Source organism: Oryctolagus cuniculus, chromosome 5, assembly GCF_051225735.1.
Source record: "Oryctolagus cuniculus isolate XC-2025 breed Fujian yellow rabbit chromosome 5, ASM5122573v1, whole genome shotgun sequence".
NCBI classification, from domain to species: domain Eukaryota; kingdom Metazoa; phylum Chordata; class Mammalia; order Lagomorpha; family Leporidae; genus Oryctolagus; species Oryctolagus cuniculus.
In genome coordinates this window covers 47,294,871-47,315,858 of record NC_142871.1, presented here as the reverse complement: position 1 = coordinate 47,315,858, position 20,988 = coordinate 47,294,871, and the positions used below count along the sequence as shown (strand labels likewise).

The window sequence follows — 20,988 nt, the reverse complement described above, 5'->3', positions numbered from 1 at the left end:
TTTTTAATTCCATTTCTGGTATTTCTTCAATCTCATCATCTTTACAATCTAGTATTGATGTGTTTTGTTCTTTTGGGGATGTCATGTTTTCTTCCTTATTGTTTCTTGAATTGGTGCATTTGTTGTTTGGCATTTGTGGAGATACTTATTGGTTTCTTTGTTTTTTCTTTGTGGCAGCTTTTATCTTTGTACTAAGCCTCTGTAGATTAGTGGAGTGTCTGCTTTAAGTGAAAATCTAGAGGCTAGGGAGCTCTGTTCAGTTCTCCAGGGTGAATTTTATGTCTAATGTGACACACCCAGGTTTGGTGTGGTAAATCTCCTTTATTTTTTTTTTTTTTTAATAAGAAGTGAGGTTTATTCTGCTCAGCTGAGCTCCTCTCCTCAAAGGAGACCAGTGCCTGAACGCTAGTCCCAGTGGGTATAATATTCATCTGCTCTGCCTCAAAGACCACACAAAGGATCTGTGCAGTCTTCAGGGTAAGCTCTGATTCCCCAGCAATGTCCCTTACCAGGCAACCAGAAAGCCCTGAGGGTATGGACCCTTCCACTGTGACTGTCCAAATTCCCAGCCACACCATGAATCTTCCTACACATCCTCAGTTTTTTCACAGTCCCAGCACACAAGCCTCTCACAATCATGAGCACCAAGAGCACCAAGCCCCTGTTAGTTCTCTGTACCAGATTCGGGAGTCTCAACTTGGCACCAACAAGAGCTGGCTCAGCTGTACGTATGTCCAAAATGGCACCCGTTCTCTATCAGCTTGTTACAGGATGCCAATGCAGGTGAGAGAGAAACATGCCCCTCCTTTTTTTTTCCTCTAGTTTGGCAGGTACACTATCCCCCATGGGGCTACGAGCAGGAGTCCCGCTAGGCTCTTCCTGCAGCTTTATAGCCAGTGGCTTGGGCTGCTGCAGTCTGGTCTTACTCACTCTCCAACACTGGTGTGGAGGCTCTTGGCTGCTGAGGTCCTGAGATGTGGGTGTTCCTACTCTCCACATAGGTCCACTGTGTCCCTCTATTTTGCATAGAGTTTTCTATGCCATTTTCTCCTTAACTCTTCCCTGAAACTTCATTTTCTCCACTTTTTAAAAACTATATTCTCCTAGACTAGAGCAGTAAGCTCCCTCCCTACTCTTCCAACTTTCTGACATCTAGCTAATCAGGAAAAGCTTACTTACTGTGTGTAATTGTCCTAAGGTTGGCAATTTTTTTTTTAGTTTCGTATTTATATTCACTTTCACAAAGGTCTTCTTTCAGAATAGTGTAACTATGAGGTACCCTAGACAGTTTTAATATTTGAAGCTCTAACAATTTTGCTCTGACTGTGAATCGTGTTTCCTACCCATACTTGTAAGGCATCATATTTGCCATTAGTTTACAGCCAAAGCTATTTTCATGTTAATGTAACAAAGCCATTTTAAAATTTAATAATTAACCTTTCAGATTTTTTTTTATTTTTTGTCATGATTACAAACATTAATGAAACTTCACTGATTATATTTGCTTACTCATAATTGTCAGGTATCAGCTATTAATTCACTGTTTGTTTACTGAACTCATTAAGCAACTGTGTTCCTGTCCCTGTACTAAGTGGAGGGATATAAAGCCATTTATATTGTGACCATGTTGATCAGAATTTACTTCCTCTTCTTTCTTTGCTACTGATGTCATCCACAGTCATTTGACATTTTAAAACCACCTATCTGATTAAAAGAGGAACTGATTTCTGTCCTTGCATTTAAACTTCCCTATACAGACAGGCTATGTTCCTTTTGAGGAGGCAGGAGTGCAAGCAGACCACAAGAACTTTAAAAATTGTATTGTTTTCTCATTAGTGCAAACTTAATTCTGGGTCTTTTATGTGCTCAGAATGTCTTTTGGCGCTCTCTCTTTTTTTTAAGTCTAGGAATACTTTCTGTCCAAAAGCAATTGCAAAAGGGAAAAATGAGAAATGGACAGTTGAGTGAGGGTAGCCTATCACTGGAATTTGTTTATTCATTTTCTGGGACCCCATTCAAGTGCTATGCTTCCTGTGAAGGCTGACTCCTTTTCCTTTGCCCACCAGATGGAGCCACTTTGTATGCAGCCTTCATATCTCCAGTTGGAAAGTCCTTACCCATTGCTCCAAATCCCTAAGCCCTTTGCATACACTTAGTGGTAAATAAACACATCTTGAACTGAATCCAAATCCTACTTTATGTAAAGATTTATTCATTTATGTGAAAGGCAGGGTGACAGAGAGAGGTTGAAAGGGAGAGATAAAGAGAATGAGTTCATTTTCTGAATGCCTTCAACAACCAAGGCTAGGCCAGACCAAAGTTAGGAGCTGGGACCTCTATCTAGGTCTCCCATATGGGTGGCAGGGACCCAGAGCCATCATTTGCTTCTTTCCCAAGCACATTAGCAGGGAGGAGGATAGGAAGCAGAGCAGAAGAACTCGAAGTGGCCCTCTGATATGGGATGCTGGCATTGCAAGCCGTGGCCGACTCTACTGTGCACAACGCCACACACCCATGCTTCTTTAAGCAGGCTCCAGTCCCTTCAAAAAGCAGGAACACAATAATACTTAATAATTAATCTTAATAATATATTTAATCTGGTTATAAAGGATAATGCAAAATAAATGAAAGTGGAAAATTATGGGAGGGTTTGAGGTAAGATGGGGAAAAATGAATAAAATAATTTCTTGTAGTCCATGTTGAGTCCTCTCAATTCTGATCACTCAGAAATATAGAAATAAAAAGGTGAGAGGAAGTCCACAACTATGTAAGACGTAAGATGGGAGAGATGTTCTGCTGTGGTTTATAACCACCCAGAACTACACTTAAATAAAAGAGAAGTGAAAGTATTATTCTTTGTTCTGGATACCAACCACTACGTACTTATGACGCACATAAAGAAAATCATGCGCAAACACACACGCATACACACACACACACCCACTCAAGATAAAGTATTTAAAAAGAAATCTGGGCAATTGTTTGATCCAACAGTTAAAATTCCCCTTTCCTCCTATCAGAAGCCTGGACTCCTTCCCCTCACTCTGAAGCCTGACTTTTGTTTTCTCACTGTTGATCACTTCAGGAAGTACTGGTGATGCCTCAATTGGGCATCCTGCTACCTATGTAGGTGGCATGGAGTGGATTCCCAGCTGCCAGCTTCTGTCCATTCTGGCTGTTTGCAGGCATTTGAGGAGTGAATCAGCTGATGGGAGCTCTGTTTGCCTGTCTCTTTCTGCCTCTTGAGAAATAGATTGTTTTAAAAAAGGAGACTTATTTTTTGGTGGGAGGGGGAAGACTTTATATCACACAGTGATTCTCATTCTTATTTTTGCTCCAGTAGGTGATGTTTCTAGGAGGAATTCTGGTAATTGGTACTATGAGTAAAGTAGGAACCAAGGAAGGACTTTGATACAGACTGACTGTATTATGTGGATGCATCACTTAATGCATCTGGGAAGCTGGATCATACTGTCCTTTCTTAAAGCCTGAAGTAACTAAAGAGCTCTCGTAGTCATTTGGGAAGCTGCAAAGGATTGGGGAAAGTCCCATTGCAAATACCCTCTGTAATCCTTTATGGGCAAATTTTTTTTGTAGTAAGAGACTAAGAAGAATAAAATGACCAATTAAATTTTGATATTCCCTACCCCCCATCATATACACACACACACACACACACATACACACACACACAAAGGGTTACATGGTTTATGGCAGTTCATCTTGTTTATCTTAATCCATGCCGGCCTGTATTATTCTCTCAAGCAGCCCTATCTTAATTGAGTAAGTATTGCTGTGCTTAAAAAGTATTCAGATGCGTGCATTGTTTTATTTGGAATATTATAGAAAAATCAATTTGATTTTACATTTTGGATTTTACATGTTTAAACTGTCAAAGATTCTCTGTGGTAAAAATAACTTCTATGTGCTTACCAATGTACACTTGAAAGATTGTGTAGTTATTGTCAACCATTTAAGCATGAAAAAAATCATGTGCGCCAACAAACATGATGTAGAATTCCCTTGGCTTATGGGGGAGGCACAGAAATACCACATGAGGAGTAATTTTGAAAGAAGGAATTTTTCTAACTTAAAAAATTTATATGTGCATATAATTCACATAAGCTCTTTTAACCTGAAATGGTTTTGATACTTAGGTGAATAGATTTGTTAAAGGATTCACATGTGGATGCTTTTACTTTATTTCCAAATAATAGGGTTTGAAGTAAAAAAAACAAAAAGATATCTGGAAAGATGAGTATGTATCTCATCTCACCAAATAGTGTTTTTTTTTTCTTGCTTGTGGGCCAACCCAGGGCCTTAGACTCAATAATTTAAATGTTGACTGGACAAACAATTATGTTTCTGTTGGCACGTAAAGAGGTAATTGCTTTAGTGCTTTAGTTCTTTCAATTGTTTGATAGAGGTTTGCATGTTCCAAAGCAGAAAATTCTGCAAAATAATGAGCTGTAAGCAGAGAACTGAAGAATTCTAGCATAAAGTATTAAGATGTTGAGAACTAGAGAGAGATAAAGCGTTTGATTATAAGCTGAGACCAGAGTCTGTCTGTCTCTTTCTCTATTTTTAAGTAGGAAAAACTCTGACTTTCCAAAGTGTGTATTTTTCCTTCTTTGTTTTGTTATTCTAAGTGTTTTTCTTTTTTAGATAGTCTGACTCATACCCCCAGAGAATTAATTTAGTGAGTAAGAAGTTTATTTAAAGTCTTGCATGCAGAATGAGTCGTGGTTTCACTGGGGAAGATGGGGTGAGTGACATGAATCTAGAGATGAGAAAAGAAAGTGTCCATCTGCCAGCAGTCTTTCCTGGAAGGAAGTTTGAAGAAATGTGTGTGAACTAAGAGGTGGCCTGTCATAGGAGGGAAAGAGGTTGCAAAATCCTGTATTTGTTTACAGTCATACTTATAACATTCTTTGTTTACAATTAGGCTTATAACATACTAGCATACTGTGTTCTTAGTACGTTCCTTTGAGTCCACTGGGAGCTGACTCGTGATTTAGATAATATATATATATATATATAATTAGATAATATATGTAATATATATATTTAAATAAAAAAATATATATATATATTTGTCTGAGAGAGAGAAATCCTATCCACTGGTTCCCAAATGCCTTAACAACCATGACTGAGCCAGGCCAAAGCCAGGAACCCCAAATTCAAACCAGACGTTCCACATAGGTGACAGGGACCCAAGAACTTGAACCATCACTGGCTGCTTCCCCAGGTGTGCATTAGCGGGAAACAGGAATTGGGAGCTGAGTGCAAGCTCAGGTATACCCTTATGGGATGTGGGATATCCCATTTGGCATCTTCACCATTAGGCCAAATGCCTGTCACCCAGGTTGAACATCTTTGTTCTCTTGGGTTGCATGGTCTTGAAACTTCGTTATTTTGGAGATTGTGCAAATGCTGGGCATTTGTGTATATTCATCTAGGTAATAGTCTTCTGTTAAGGCATCCTGAAAACCATCTATTTTCCTGTGTGGATCCTGGGAAATGCCAGTTGCATTATTTTGCTGTGGGAGTGCAAGGACTTCTTGGAATCTCCAATATCCAAATGGTTTCAGCTCCTGCTTGAAACTACAGTTAAAGCAGAACTTATCCAGATTCTGCTGCTAATTCCATATGAAAAAAAGGGAAGAGTTGATAATGACTCAGCTACTTTGGTTAGGAAACATAAATATAATTAGTTTTTTAAACATAGATAATTCTAAGAGCCTGACATTATTCTCTTTCATTTTTCTTAATAATGTTTTCTCATCTCTCTATGGGTTATTATTCTAAAGTATCACAAAGTCTTTTAGAGAGCAATTATCTTTATATATGTGTCACTGCTTTTAAAAAATCAAGCATATATAATTAGTGTTACATAGAAAAATAACAAGGTGGCTGTTTGGGCAAGAGAGAAATTTTCACCTAGATGTATGCTATTGTTTGGTTAAATTGTCAAACTGTTACTTTTAGAGCCTCTATGTGTTAGAATAGCTGTTTATTCATAATTTTCCTGGATAAATGTTTCAATTTTTTGAAATTTCAAATTTTTGAAATTACTTTTTTGAAAAGGTAATATGTGCCCATGATTACAAGTCAGAGATGTAAAAAGGTACTGAAAAAAGGTTAATAGTATCTTTGTTTACTATTAATAATGGAAATTTTATTCTTTGTACAAAGTCAAAATCATGTTAGATGTTCCCATTTTCTTCCCCATGCTGTAGATAGTACTTTTAAAACTTGCTTTAAAGGCAAGTATTGTGGCACAGTATGTTAAGCTGCCACTCGCGATGCTCCAATCCCAAGAGTGATGGTTCCAGCCTGCTTCCCATTCAGCTTCCTGCTAGTGTGGCCTGGGAAGGTAGCAGATGATGGCCCAAATGCTTGGGCTTCTGACACTCATGTAGGAGACCTGGATGTAGTTCTTGGCTCCTGGCTGCAGCCCAGCTCAGTCCTTGTTGTTGTAGTCATTCTGGGAATGAACCAGAGGAAGATCTCTGTCTCTCCAAATCTGACAGGCTGCCTTTCAAATAAATAATTTTTTTTTAAATTAAACTTGTCTGTTTCACAATATATCATGTACATGATTTCACATACAGAAATTAAAAAAAAAACTGTGTAAAATTTCATGCTATATTATACATATTTGAGTCACTTTCTTTTCCTGATGGAGTTTCAGATTGTTTTCTTTTTTTTTTTTTTTTTTATCTTTTATTTAATGAATATAAATTTCCAAAGTACGACTCATGTGTTACAATGGCTTCCCCCCCAATACCGTCCCTCCCACCCACAACCCTCCCCTTTCCCACTCCCTCTCCCCTTCCATTCACATCAAGATTCATTTTCGATTAGAGTTTCAGATTGTTTTCAATGCTGCAAAAAAGTCTTGCCAGGAAGTTAAAGAGCCCAGTTAGGAAGCACCCCTATGGATTCAAGTGCTCCTGCCAACCATCTGTAAACTGTAAACACATTCAGTCAGGAAGATAAGGTGACTTTTCACTGAGAAAACTCCATCTTCCCATACCCCTGCAGGACTGGGCTGGGTAAGCATCTGGTCTACCGAGGTGCAGCATTACATCCTGTCTACTCAGTATCAGTGGTGGGTTCTTAAAGGGAAATGGAGCTGAGTGCAAGTTGAAAAATGACCAGGAAAGCTTCAGAGTACAGCAGCCTTACTGCTTAGTCTCCTTGTATAGCTAATTCTGCCGTTTAAGTAGTATGATTATAACCAACAAACTTAAGTTTTGTGATGATTTTATTTTCTAGCATCAGTCTACAAAAGGATTAATTTATAGTCTATGCCTGAAAGAATAATACATAGACAAAATCAAAAACTTATAAAACAAATAAATTTTGAAATAAAGATAGGACACAGAATTTTTTTCTTTCATGTTGATGGCCTATTCTGTGAGCCACATTTAATGGAATTTGTTTTTTAATTTGAGAGGCAAAGCCAGAAAGAGAGAGGGAGAGAGAGAGAAAGAGGGAGAGAAAGGCCTATCTACTCTTTCACTCCTTAATACTCTGAGTGGCCAAAGTGGGGAGCCAGAAACTCATTCCAGATCTCCCCTGTGGGAGGCAGCAACCCAACCACTTGAGCCATCAGTGCTGCCTCCCATAGTCTGCATTAGCAGGAAGCTGGAGTCAGGAGCTGAAGCCAGTAATAAGCTAGGAACCAAACCTAAGTGCTCTGATATGGGATGCAGCTATTTGAACTGCTGTGCTTAATGCCTGCTCCTTCAGGCCACCTTTTAAAAGTTCTTTTCCTTTTTTCTATTTTTTTAAGATTTTATTTATTTATTTGAGAGGTAGGGTAACAGACAGTGAGAGGGAGAAACAGAGAGAAAGGCCTTTCTTCTGCTCGTTCACTCCTGGCCGGAGCTGCGCCAATCCGAAGCCAGGAGCCAGGAGCTTCTTCCTGGTCTCCCTCGTGGGTGCAGAGGCCCACGTAGTTGGGCCATCTTCCACTGCTTTCCCAGGACACAGCAGAGAGCTGGATTGGAAGAGGAGCAGCCAGGACTGCACCCATATGGGATGCCAGTGCTTCAGGCCAGTGCTTCAACCCATTGCACCACAGCGCCGGCCCCTAGAAGTTCTTTTTCAATATATAAGTATTCTTTTAACATATCCCATTTTGCTCAAGAAATTTACCTTTTTTATTTAACATGCATAGCACTTAAATACTTAAAATAATATATCTTAATATTTTATATGTATTTTTATCTTTGATTTTAAGATTCTGGGTTACTAGGCAAGTATTCGTGAAACTGCCCCTCAAAGCCTAGCCTACTAAATTTGCAGTTACACTGGAAGACATATCCCATACATAACACTTGCTTCTAATGTGATGTTATGATTAATGACAGAATGAAGGCTTGGAAATAAGATGTGGTTACAAACTGTGTCAGCACTTCCACAAGTTGTAGAGAACAGATCTTTAATTGAAAGTTGTGGGGATGCAAACTGGTAAAGCCACTATGGAAGTCAGTTTGCAGATGATTGCTCAGAAACCTGAATATAGACCTACCATACAACCTAGGTATTCCACTCCTTGGAATTTACCCAAAGGAAATTAAATTGGCAAATAAAAGAGCTGTCTATACCTCAATGTTTATTGCAGCTCAATTCACAATAGCTAAGATATGGAATCATCCTAAATGCCCATCAGTGGAAGACTGGATAAAGAAATTTTGGGATATGTATTCTATAGAATACTATACAGCAGTAAAAAAAATGAAATCCGGTCATTTGCAACAAAATGGAGGAATGTGGATGACATCATGCTGAGTAAAATAAGCCAGTCCCAAAGAGACAAATATCATATGTTCTCCCTGATCGGTGACAACTAACTGAGCACCTAAAAGGAAACCTGTTGAAGTGAAATGGACACTATGAGAAACAGTGACTTGATCAGCCCTTGCCCTGACTGTCGAGGAACAACTTACTATTTTATTCCTTTTAGTGTTTTTTTTTTTTTTGTTCTACTTAATACCATTGGTTGAACTCTTTAATTATAGTTATTATTAGTCATTTAAATTTAACTGAAAAGTGATCCCTGTTAAATATAAGAGTGGGAATAAGAGAGGGAGAAGATGTACAGTTCAGCACATGCTCACTCGGACTTACTCCTAATGGTAGAGCTAGAAACATGCCAGGGGAGGGGCTGGTGCCATGGGTCACTTGGTTAATCCTCCGCCTGCAGCGCCGGCATCCCATATGGGTGCTGCGTTCTAGTCCCAGTTGCTCCTCTTCCACTCCAACTCTCTGCTGTGGCCCAGGAAGGCAATGGAGGATGGCCCAAGTTCTTGGGCCCCTGCACCCACATGGGAGACCAGGAAGAAACACCTGGCTCCTGGCTTCAGATAGGCATAGTGCTGGCCATAGAGCCTATTTGGGGAGTGAACCAGCAGAAGGAAGACCTTGCTCTCTCTCTCTCTCTCTCTCTCTCTCTCCTCTCTCACTGTCTATAGCTCTACATGTCAAATTAAAAAAATATTAAAAAAAAAAAGAAATGTGACAGGGGATTCCAATTCAATCCCATCAAGGTGGCAGGTACCAATGCCATCTTACTAGCTAAAGTGATCAGTTTAAGTTCATAATTCATCAGAAGGATAGGATTAAGTGTCAAAGAGATTACATAAATAAGACCAGTTCCTGTAAATAATTGATAGAATTAAAAAGGAGAGAATGATCCTACATGGGAAGCAGGATACACAGCCGACTCCTAGAATGGCAAAAGCCCTCAACAGCGCTCTGGCCTCAGAATCAGTCCTTAAGGCATTCGGATCCAGCTGAAAAGCCCATGAGAGTTTCGCAGGTCGCAGGCATGGGAAGCCAAGACATTGTTAAAAAAAAAATGACCTAAATGAAAGATCTCTGTGAGTGAGATCCTAGCAGAAAGAACTGGCCATCAAAGAAGGCAGTACCTTTCTCTGGAGGGAGAGAGAACTTCCACTTTGAATATGGCCTTGGTGAACTCACGAGGCTTCCATAGCCTTGGCAGCTCATGATAACAGCCTCGGGTGATTACTGACATCATAAATAAGAGTGTCAATTGTTAAATCAACAATGAGAGTCACTGTGCACCTGCTCCCCTGTAGGATCTCTGTCTTTAATGTGTTGTACTATGCAAATTAACAGTAAAGCTACTACTCAAACAGTACTCTATACTTTGTGTGTCTGTGTGGGTGCAGTCTATTGAAATCTTTACTTAGTATATACTAAGTTGATCTTCTGTATATAAAGATAATTTAAAATGAATCGTGATGAAGAATGGGATGAGTGAGGGAGTGGGAGATAGGATGGTTGCAGGTGGGAATGAGGTTATGGGGGGAAAAGTTGCTATAATTCAAAAGTTGTACTTTTGAAATTTATATTTATTAAATAAAAGTTGAAAAGAAAAAAAAAAGAAAGTTGCATATCGTGGATAGTGGGATTGCTCACAAAAGAACCAAACATTGGGACTGGCATTATGGTGCAGTGGGTTAAGCTAAAACTTGTGACCCTGGCATCTCATATTAGAGTTCTTTGCTTCTGACCCAGCTTCTTGCTAATGCACCTGGAAAAGTACTGGTTGAATGCCCAAGTGCTGCCACCCACATGGGAGACCCAGATAGGGTTCCTGAATCTTGGTTTTTGAGGTTGAGCCCATTTAGGGAGCGAATCAGAAGATGGAGAATCTCTCTCTCTCTCTCTCTCTCTCTCACACACACACACACACACACACACAACACACTGTGTACCCCTGGGTATTAAATTAGTAACTGTGCGACTTTAAATGAGTCACTTAATTTTATGGGTCCCAATTTCCATCCTCATTGACAAAGTGAGCGTCATACCTTACTACCTCACAGAATGTTTTGGAAGTTTAAATGCTCACATTTCCTGTGACTCTTGAAAAGATGAAAATATCTGGAAGAAGAGTGCCTCCTTTCTTGGTCAATTTCAGACTACTCCTGAACTCCCAAGGACCATAGTAAGCTCAATATGTATTTCTTGGATGCTATAGACTGAAGGATTTTCTAGAATCAAGTGTGTAACATTTATAATTTCACTTCATTTTTATCATTTTTAAAATTTATTAACTATTTGGATAGGGCTACATTGTAACAACCATGAAAAATTTGGGTGGCTTTGTATATAAGCTAGGGTTCACATATTTCTGTACTTATAAGTGTCACAAATTGTTATTTCCATCCCTTGGTGATCCTTAGCATATTCTGTGTTATCTGTTTCCTCCCCTTTCATGAATACCTTTGTCTCCCCTTTGAGAATACAAGTACTCTAGGTGTATCTTACAGCTGTACTTTCAATGCCTGAGAGGCTGACATCTAATAGTTTTTGAATAAATGCTGGCTGCAGCTTCTGCTGCCACCACTGCAGCTTCTTTTATTTTATTTTATTTTATTTTATTTTATTTTATTTTATTTTATTTTGAGAGGTAGAGACAGAAAGAGGGAGAGACAGAGAGAAAGGTCTTCCATCTGCTGGTTCACTACCCAAATGGCAGCAGCAGTTGGAGCTGGGCCAATCAGAAGCCAAGAGCCAGGAGCTTCTTCCAGATCTCCCACATGGGTGCAGGGGCCCAAGCACTTCGACCATCTTCTACTGCTGTCCCAGACCCTTAGCAGAGAGTTGGATCAGATGGGTTGCCTCAGGTGGAGGCAACACTGGCTCCTGCAGCTGCTTTTAAAATACTGAAGCTTTTAAAATACTGAACTTAGGAAAGATTCATTGGAAAACATCATATGAAGAAGAAGGATCAGCTTTAGAATAAATAACTGCTACCTACCCCCCAGGACAGTGCTTGATCTCTTGAGAATTCTTTCTTAGAGAGACAATTGCTAGGAAAGCAGCGATGATTCAGAAAGCATCATTATTTACCGCATCTACTCAAAGGCAAGGAAAGATAAAAATGGGTCTTAACTTTCCTAACATGAACGTGCATCTACTGAAAATTGCTTTGGGGACCAGAACAGATCAAAAGACGCAGCTTTCCATGGGGAAAAAGCCTTTGAGATAGGTTGAATTTCTCATTTCTAAAGAATAAGAACAGAGATTGATCTGTGTAGTCCCTACGAATTACAGTGATTTGATTGCAGCTTGACCGAGCACCATAAGCAAATTCTGGCAGGCAGAGTCTCTACAGGAGTGGTCAAGCAAGTCAGTGCTCATTTCCTTCCAAGCCCTGGTTTGGCTGATTTATACATAGAAAAGCAGAACAAGAGGCAAGGGACTACTGCCTCCTAAAACATCCGAGTGGCTAGTTCAGCTCAGGGGTTATTTATAACAATCTGGCTCCCGCAGAGGACTTCCTGTTCTATTCAGCAAATGTGAAAATGGAAGGTCCAGGAGCATTGCAGTAGACGGAGATGAAGATGGTAGTCACTGAGAGATTCTCATGCCCATTGGTGATTCTTTACCTCTGATGAGGCTCACCCTTTTCTTCATGTGCGCGTTCTATTTGTAGATGTTGCTATGAAGACAGATTCATCAAGCATGACTGATGTGGAGTCTATGGTCACTAATTTTGCAACTTCAGCGAGAGCAGGCCGCCGGAATGCCTTACCGGACATCCAGAGTTCAGCTGCTACGGCGGGAAGCTCAGAATTACCCCTCAAACTGGCGGACCTCTCTGTGAAGGAAGGTAATACTCAAAATGCTCTGAAAATCAGCAGCGTTTCTCTCTTCTTAATCAATCCTCTTCTCTGAAACGGTTTTTCTTTTAAGTAAAAGTTAAGTGCTCTTTTTTCCTGTTTAGTAAAACCGCTCAGCTCTTGCTTAAGGCTAAGTAGCCTTTTCAGCCTTTCTGAAGTCGATGATTTATCTATCTGTGTCGCAGAGTGGATGTGGAAACTGAAGCTTTATTTATTTCCTAAATGTGTGCGATCATGCACAGGACGAGTAACCGAGAGTATAAAGGTGACTAAAAATAATCCTTTCCTCAATGAGCGTATGAAATTTTTGAGAAGCACCCAGAAATGAAATAATTTTCCTACTGCCATCCGCTGACAACTTGCCTTGGAAACTTTTACTTCACAGTCATATTCTGCCATGCCCTCCCACTTGTGTTGAGGAAGATTTTTACAATTATGGATGAGGCTTTTTAAGTAGCTTATTGTGTGAAATGTGATTCTTCTTCAAGTAGTAGACTAATTCAAAATAAGAAAAAGGATACTTTTCAAACTAATGAAGGCCTTGTGTCTTTCTCACCATTGCCTACATACAATTAGGTAGCTGCCAGAGTGCAGTTTTCTGAGAACAAATACAAAGATACATTGAATAAAGTGCTAAAAGAGTTTTTCCCTTAAAACACATGAAAAGATGAAAGGGAATTTTAATTCCAAGCCATTACCAAAATGCCCTTGCCTTATGCTATGTTTTTTTACTCTAGACTTTGTGTGTGTGTGTGTGTGTGTTTGCTTAGAAATTTATTAATGATGACATTGAGACAAGAGAATGCTAGAAGTTGCTACATGTCGACTCTATTCATGGGAATCCAAGTAGAGAGACACTTTGGTTTTTAGCCTCAGAAAGTTATTCACCACCTGGTAAAGTTGCAAATAATCCTGGTTTGATCTCTATGAAATATTTATATCCTTGTTAGGCCAGAAACTGTGGACAGATCTTGAAGCTACATGCTTACCTGACATTTTTCCTAAGGTCATTATGTTTCTTATTTGGAACACTGCAAGTAAATAGAAAAGCACACACATACACATAAAGCATTAGGAAAAGAAAGAGAAAAATATAAAATGAAGAAAATTAATAAAACATATGGGTTTTTTTTACTTTTAAGTTGAAAAATATAATACAATGCTCATAACACCATACTGTAGTAGAAGGGCCCATATTAGATTAGGGAAGTAGAGAAGATAATCATTCCATTTTTATATAAAAAAAAACAAGTCTAATTAGCGTTTATATAACTTGAAGCACACGCACAAAACTTTATGCTTACTGCAGTAGTCAAAGAAAAAGGAACAAGTTTGCTGTGACAGAGTTAGTAGTCCTGTCCTTTTTTTTTTTTTTTTTTTTTGCTCACTAGAGAGATCCTTTCCTGGAAGACTACTGTTCCTTTTGTTTAATCATTTTCTTTACATAATTTTGAAATAAAGTCAAAGGCATCAATTAAGAAATTCAAAATGTTAAAAAGGAATCTACATATGACAGTAGCTGTTAAAGACTAAACAGAAGGACTTAGAACTCTGAAAGTAAATGGCATAAGTAGTGCTTTCTTAGCATAACTGTAAATAAGTTGTTTTAAGGTCTACTTTTTTTCTTATTAGCTAAGGGCAAGCATTTTTTTTCAAAGATTTATTTATTTTTTTGAAAGTCAGAGTTACATGCGGGAGGGGGGTCTTCCATCTGCTGGTTCACTCCCCAAATGGCCACAACGGCTGGAGCTGCACCAATCCAAAGCAAGGAGCCAAGAGCTTCTTCTGGGTCTCCCATGTGGGTGCAGGGGCCCAAGGACTGGGGCCATCTTCTGCTGCTTTCCCAGGCCAGTGCAGAGAGCTGGATCAGAAGTAAAGCAGCTGGGACTCGAACCGGTGCCCATATGGGATGCTGGCACTGCAGGCAGCGGCTTTACCCTCTATGTCACAGCACCAGCCCTAAGCACAAGCACTATTTAGAATTTAAAAAGGAATGGTTACCAATTGTTAACTACAAAGTGAAAGCTGGGGTGTGTCTTATAAATTATGGTTTCATTTAAAAATACAAATTCTAGGAGTTGGCATTTGTCTCTATGATGAAATTGCTGCTTTGGGGTATCCAAAACTGGAATTCAGGACCTTGGTTTGAATCCAGACTTCTTGCTGATCCTCTTCCTGGGAGGAAGCAGATGGGCTCAAGTACTTGGATCCCTTCCACCCTGTATGGCTTCTATCTGCCCCAGCCTTCGCTTTGTGGGCATGTGGAGAGTGAACTAATAGATAGGAGATCTTTCTCCTTTTGCCTATAAGTCCCTATGCCTTTCAATTAAAACATTAAGAAACAAATTATCACAAATATCTGCAGCTTTTCCTCAGGCCTAGCTCTTTGTTTTTAAGTTTAGTTTCTTTAGTGATAAGTGTAAATACTTCAAAAAGTTAGTGAAAATATGCTTATCTTGGTCCAAAACTTTTTTTGAAACTGATTCACAACATACATAGTACACATTTTCCATGAAATGTTTCTACTTAGGTAAAACCAAATGTAAAATCTTAGATAATCTTGTATGCCATGTTGAAATTAACCTGAGTTTTGCCTAGTTCATTGTCGGTATTAATTTGTCCCTTACAAATTGATAACTGTAAAAGGGAGGATCATGATGCCTTATAACATGTATCAGCAAGAGCCAAATAAAATGCATCCCCAAATATTCTACAGGTCACAAAGTGACTTTTCTTAACTTCATCATTACCACTTATGTGATCTGTCATTCAATTTAGTGCACACCAAGTGCTAGGTACCAGTCTAAAAACTAGCCATGTAGTGGCCCCTAAGGCAGATGTAAACTGCCGTTTGCATGGATCTCATACTGCAGTGGAGGAGATAGATTCTAAACAAGTAAGTCAGTAGTGGTATGTTTTATCAGATAATTTTACCGAAGACTATTTTAGGTTGTGAAATTAGGGAAACTCTAAGTGAAATATGAATGACAACCATATATTTTGAATAACTAAATATTCCAGCCACAACTTTTTACTTCAAATATAAGAGCATATTTGCAGAAGGAGCAGCTAGTAAAAAATTCTTAGGGTAGAACACAAGGGACACTGTCAAGAAGTTTAAATGCTGACACCCATGGACTCAAGACAATGGGGAGAGATGAAGAGTGACACAAGATGACTTTGGAGATGTAAGCAAGAGCTAAATCTTGTGGGTTTCAGAAACTGGGGTGAAGAAATAGACTTCTGAGTGGGAGGATTTCCAGCAGGATAGTGTAGTGAGATATCATTTATATTTAAAACATTCACAGTCTGTTATGTGGAAAGTGCATTTCAGGAGAGCAATAATGGAAATAGATTAGGAGGCACGACCATCACTAGGAAATCTTTTGGAGCCAGATTAAGCATTCAGGCTCACAAAAATGCATGTGATTCCAGTCTACTCAGAAGTATACACACGATGAAGCAAAGCAGGCAAGGAGGGCAGCATCATATAATCTCTGAGAGCCTTATAGAAACTTATATGGCAAACCTGGGGCTTGGTCTCTGTGTTGCTCCTCTTCTCCCCACACCACCAATTGAGAACCCAGCTACAAAGAGTAAGAGTTTTACCAATGAGGGTAATAGGTTAGAAGCCCCATCTCCTAGATGACCTGATACTTTGTGACAAGTCCTTGGACACTGCCCCTTATCTTCCCTGTGTGAGACTTGTTCAGTTACAAGATTCATAGTCTATAAGGAAGTCCAATGCTATGGTTTCCTACAGATTATTTATAGTTCATATCTAGTTTCTGTCAGTAGTGATGTATTTTACCATTTTGATTGTATTTACCATAAGCTTAGAACTAGGCTAACATTCCATTTTAATGTAGTTTCTAATAATGGAAAATTAAACCCAAGTCAAATTTGCCTTAATAGAAGGAGAAAGGTGTTAGCCTTTATCAGTGGAGAGTGCTGGAGTGAGTGATGGTTTCTTCAAATAAGTAGTTGGATTATGGATATGTTTTGTAGGCAGAGTCAATAGAGCTGGCTGATGAATTGGATGTGGTAAGACAGAAGAGAAATGACTGATTATATCTTTTATATCAAATGGGTGGATGGTGATGCCAAAAACCAAGGAAGACTAGTCTTGAAGGAGGGGTAATTTTGAGAGTTAAAGTGAAGATATCTTTTCTTTTTTAAAAATGTTTAGGGGCTGGTGCAGTGGCACTAAGGTAATCCTCAGGCTACAGTGCCAGCATCCCATATGGGCACTGGTTTGAGATCTGGCTGCTCTTCTTCCAATCCAGCTTTCTGCTGTGGCCTGGGAAAGCAGTAGAAGATGGCCCAAATGCTTGGGCCCCTGCACCGGCATGGGAGACCAGGAAGAAGCACCTAGCTCCTGGCTTCGGATCAGTCATTTGGGGAGTGAACCAAAGAAGGAAAACCTTTCTCTCTGTCTCTCCCTCTCACTGTCTGTAACTCTACCTTTCAAATAAATAACTAAAATCTTTAAAAAAATTATTTATTTATTTATTTACTTACTTACTTATTTGAGAGGCAGAGTTACAGACAGAGAGAAGGAAAGAGAAACACAGAAATCTTCCATCCATTGGTTCACTCCCTAAATGGTTGCAAGGACTAGGAATGGACTGATTGAAGCCAAGAGCCAGCAGCTCCTTCTGGGACTCCTACGTGGGTTCAGGGGCCCAAGCACTTGGGCCATCTTCCACTGCTTTCCCAGGCCATTAGCAGGGAGCTGGATTGGAAGTGGAGCAGCCGGGACTCGAACCATCACCCATATGGGATGCCGGCACTGCAAGTGAAGGCTTAACCTACTATGTTACAGCGCCAGCTTCAAGAGAGAGTGAAGATTTCTGTTTCCTCCATATTCCATTGAGATTCCCACAAAGCATCTAAATGGGCATGTTCTTTTAACTGTTCAATATATAGGTCTGAGGGACCAGAGTGGTGGAAAAACTTTGAGAGATGTATAATTCTGAATATTTGAATGTATATTTTCAAAATGTATTTTATATGATAAAGGAGAAACCAGTGCAAATGCAATTGTACTGTATCTTTCAGCCACATAAGTAGATTAGCTATTCAGTACACATGGAAGCAGAGATTATAAACAGAAGAGGAACCTTAGAAAGTTCATGCTTTTGATGTTTATTTATGATATATCATAACTAAGCCTCAAGCAGGTTATGTGACTTGCCTAAGCTCACGAAATTAGTTGATGATAGAACCTCTAGGTCCAATGCTTTCATCTTTCTCACTACAGCAACTTTTGTGGTATGTGTATGTGTCTTGTGTGTGTCAATACAAAAAGGTCACTGTCATAAAGTAAGTTTAGAGTTAGTGATTTAAATTAAATCAGCTGTTTATGCTTCTTATAATAAGTTTTCTTTTTTCAAACCAAGATGGCTCATAGCCTTATTACAGAGATGTTAACATGCTTTTGTGCCTACAATCCTCTGTGGATGGGACATACAGCATTTCTTTATTTCATTTACTTGATGAAGAAGTATCTTAAAGAATGACTTTCCTGTGAGGCACTCTGAAAATGTTGCACTGTACATCATAATTCAACAAAAAAGAAAAAAAAAACTGAAGAGTAGAATCCAAGGAGAGATACTTGGATAGGAAGAATTTTGTGAGACCCATTGAGGCTTAAATAGTTTTATTTAAAAGTGCAGATATTTAATGATGGTACATTTTAAAGGATGAAATAGGGAATAGTTTTTGGTAGAACTGCTATTGCAAGAGAGTTGTTGTTAGTAAGGTAGTGATTGAGGAAATGAAGGAGCCAGGAGAAAGGGAAAATCAGATGAAATACAGAAAGAAGGGGGATGATCAGTTGAGATAGCTTCCTGATGTGATATAAATGGCTAAGATCTAGGATCATGAAAGCATTAGACTTGGTTTTAGGAGCAGCAGGAGGTGCAGCTCCAAAGGTGTGCAACCAGGAAACGTGCATGGGGCTTCCTGCTCAAAAAAGACTCGCACTTAGTGTAATGCTTGATAATAGCCACCTTGAGCTCTTTAAATAATTTATGAACAAAGGGTGCTGCGTTTTCATTTTTTTGCTGGTTGCCAACAAATTATGTAGCCAGCGCTGAGGAACACATCTTCCATGGTAATAGGCGGGAGGGCAAAAAGCATAAGCACAGATCACGGGATTTAGACATTTAATGGCAGGAAGTTGCGGGAACTCCGATCTGACAGCTTTACTTTTTTCCCTGTGAAGTAGAAGGTGAGATAATTGCCTCACAGCAAAGGACATACAAAGGGTGTAGAATCTGAAGAGAGTGTGACCCAGCATAGGAAATGGTTAAGAAACCCAGACAGCTGGGGTCCAGGCTTGCCTGTCACTGACAAGCCCTCTGCCTTTGGGCCAGTCACTCACTGGTGTGTGCTTTAGTTTACTCATCTCTAACTGGAGATTGTAACAGCACCTCAGAAGAATACCAGGCGCTTAGCAACTCTGCAGCATAGGAAAGTTGGTCAGGAGAATGAAGTTTTCTAGACCTGATCATCTCTCTCTTCTTTGCATAGTTTCCATATTTGAACGGAGGGCTATCTTGTAGTTATGAAGAAATTGACTGAGTTGGATAAATGAAAAATCCCAAATGTTTCATTCCAATGTAGTAGCAAATATATTTCAATATATTCCACATATGAATGGAATGAAAATTTTTGGTTTTTTTTTTCAGATGTAAAAAAGAAAGATGAAGAAGCAACACAAGACCAACTGAAAAACCCCCAAAATGAAGAAAAATGAAGATTCATAATTTATCTAGAGTACTGAATGTATGCACAGCAAATGACCTAATGGTTCTGCTTTCCTGAGATGTTTGATTTGGTGGTAACTATGGTAACATTGAAGCCTCAGCAACATAGGTGTACTGGATAATTTTGTTGCAAAGCCACCTATTGGAAGGTAACAACAATGTAACCACAATGTCCTATGTAGACTATTAGAAGGAAGGTTACTCACAAACTGCATCCAAGAGAAAGGTTAAGAATGTGTGGTCACTTAAATGCATATCATTGTGTATACACTCAACAAAATCCACTGTTCTTTTTTAGATTTGTTTAGTTAGATGTATTTGTCATTCCATTTCTATGGTGACGAGCAAACCATTTTTTTTTTTTTTTTGTAAATGTGAACTAAACACCATTAATTTGAAACTTTATAGAATTTGTAGGATATTGAGATTTGGCGAGAAGGAATAGTAATATAGTGAAAAATTACATGGGTAATGTGTTTGTTTTTAACCAAAAATACATTAGCTTTTTTTCCCAAGCCCTAAAAATGATTTGAAAAAGTTGTAACTTGGACAGCATAAAATCTGTAGGATGTTTTGTGTGAAATATTTTGCTTCTGGTCTGTGCATAATGTGATTTTTCCTGTGGAATCTTAAATGTGAAATTTATGAAAAAGTGTTTATATGGGACATACCAATTAAATGAATTTCACTATCTTCCTTAACTTTGGTGTGTGTATGTATGTGTGTATGTTTTACCTTAATGTGAATTATACAAAATATTTTACTAGCTGCTCTACACTGTCTTTTCTTATTTTTAGGGCACTTGTGTATGTACAACTTGTTTTTAAAATAATCTTCTCAGGAATGCAGATCTTAATTTTTTTTTATCTTTCCTACAGTAATAACAGCTATAAGCATTCAAATAGTCAACAAAAATATCAAAATATATGCTTTTAATATATATTTAAGTATATATTTTAAAAGGAACAAAAACAGAACCAAAGCTTTAGTACATTTTGTTTTATTAGAAATTTTAGGAAAATAATAGGATTCTAAATTTTTTTAAAAATTGAATCATGAATTTATTTTCATTTTCAGATATATGCATGAAGTTATATTGTACTTAATTGTTGACTTAGGCCATGTCTGTATACAGCAGCCAAGTAAAGTCATTCACTATTAAAGAAATTTGTTATCAATACAAGTCTCCTTCATTTTATCTTCTCAAATGTATTAGGTGAGAAATGGTGACATATTTTAAAAGATGAAGGTAACAATCTATACAGAGACCAGGGATTTTGCTAAGCTCCTAAGCATCCTATAAACCCTATAAAGTAGCCCCACAACAAAGAATAACCTGACCTGTATGTCAGTAGTGCTGGGGTTAAGAAATCCCAGGTAGGGTTGTGCTGTTGAAGTCACTGAGTTTGGATTCAAGTGAACTGAATCTGGATTCTAGCTCTTCTACTCACTAGCCCTGTAGTCTTTATATCATGATCTTTATATCATGTCTGTAATTTTCATTTTCCTATGCTGTGGAATGGTATTAATTATGGTACATACAT

At 38.6% G+C, this 20,988-nt stretch overlaps 1 protein-coding gene across 6 annotated transcripts in view; it reads left to right on the top strand.

Annotated features, from left to right (window-relative positions):
- PKIB (cAMP-dependent protein kinase inhibitor beta) overlaps positions 1-20,622 on the top strand; it is a 96,605-nt gene extending 75,983 nt beyond the window's left edge. For 5 of the 6 annotated variants that reach the window (XM_008263451.5, XM_070073643.2, XM_017345342.4 and 2 more), the window contains 2 exons: positions 12,485-12,661; positions 19,367-20,622. In XM_008263451.5, coding sequence (XP_008261673.1) covers positions 12,493-12,661; positions 19,367-19,434 — 237 coding nt within the window. In that variant the 5' untranslated portion in view covers positions 12,485-12,492 and the 3' untranslated portion in view covers positions 19,435-20,622. Of the gene's footprint in view, positions 1-12,328; positions 12,396-12,484; positions 12,662-19,366 lie in introns of those variants that run through there. The other variant, XM_008263450.5, reaches the window with a different exon arrangement.
- The last annotated feature ends 366 nt before the right edge of the window (positions 20,623-20,988 follow it).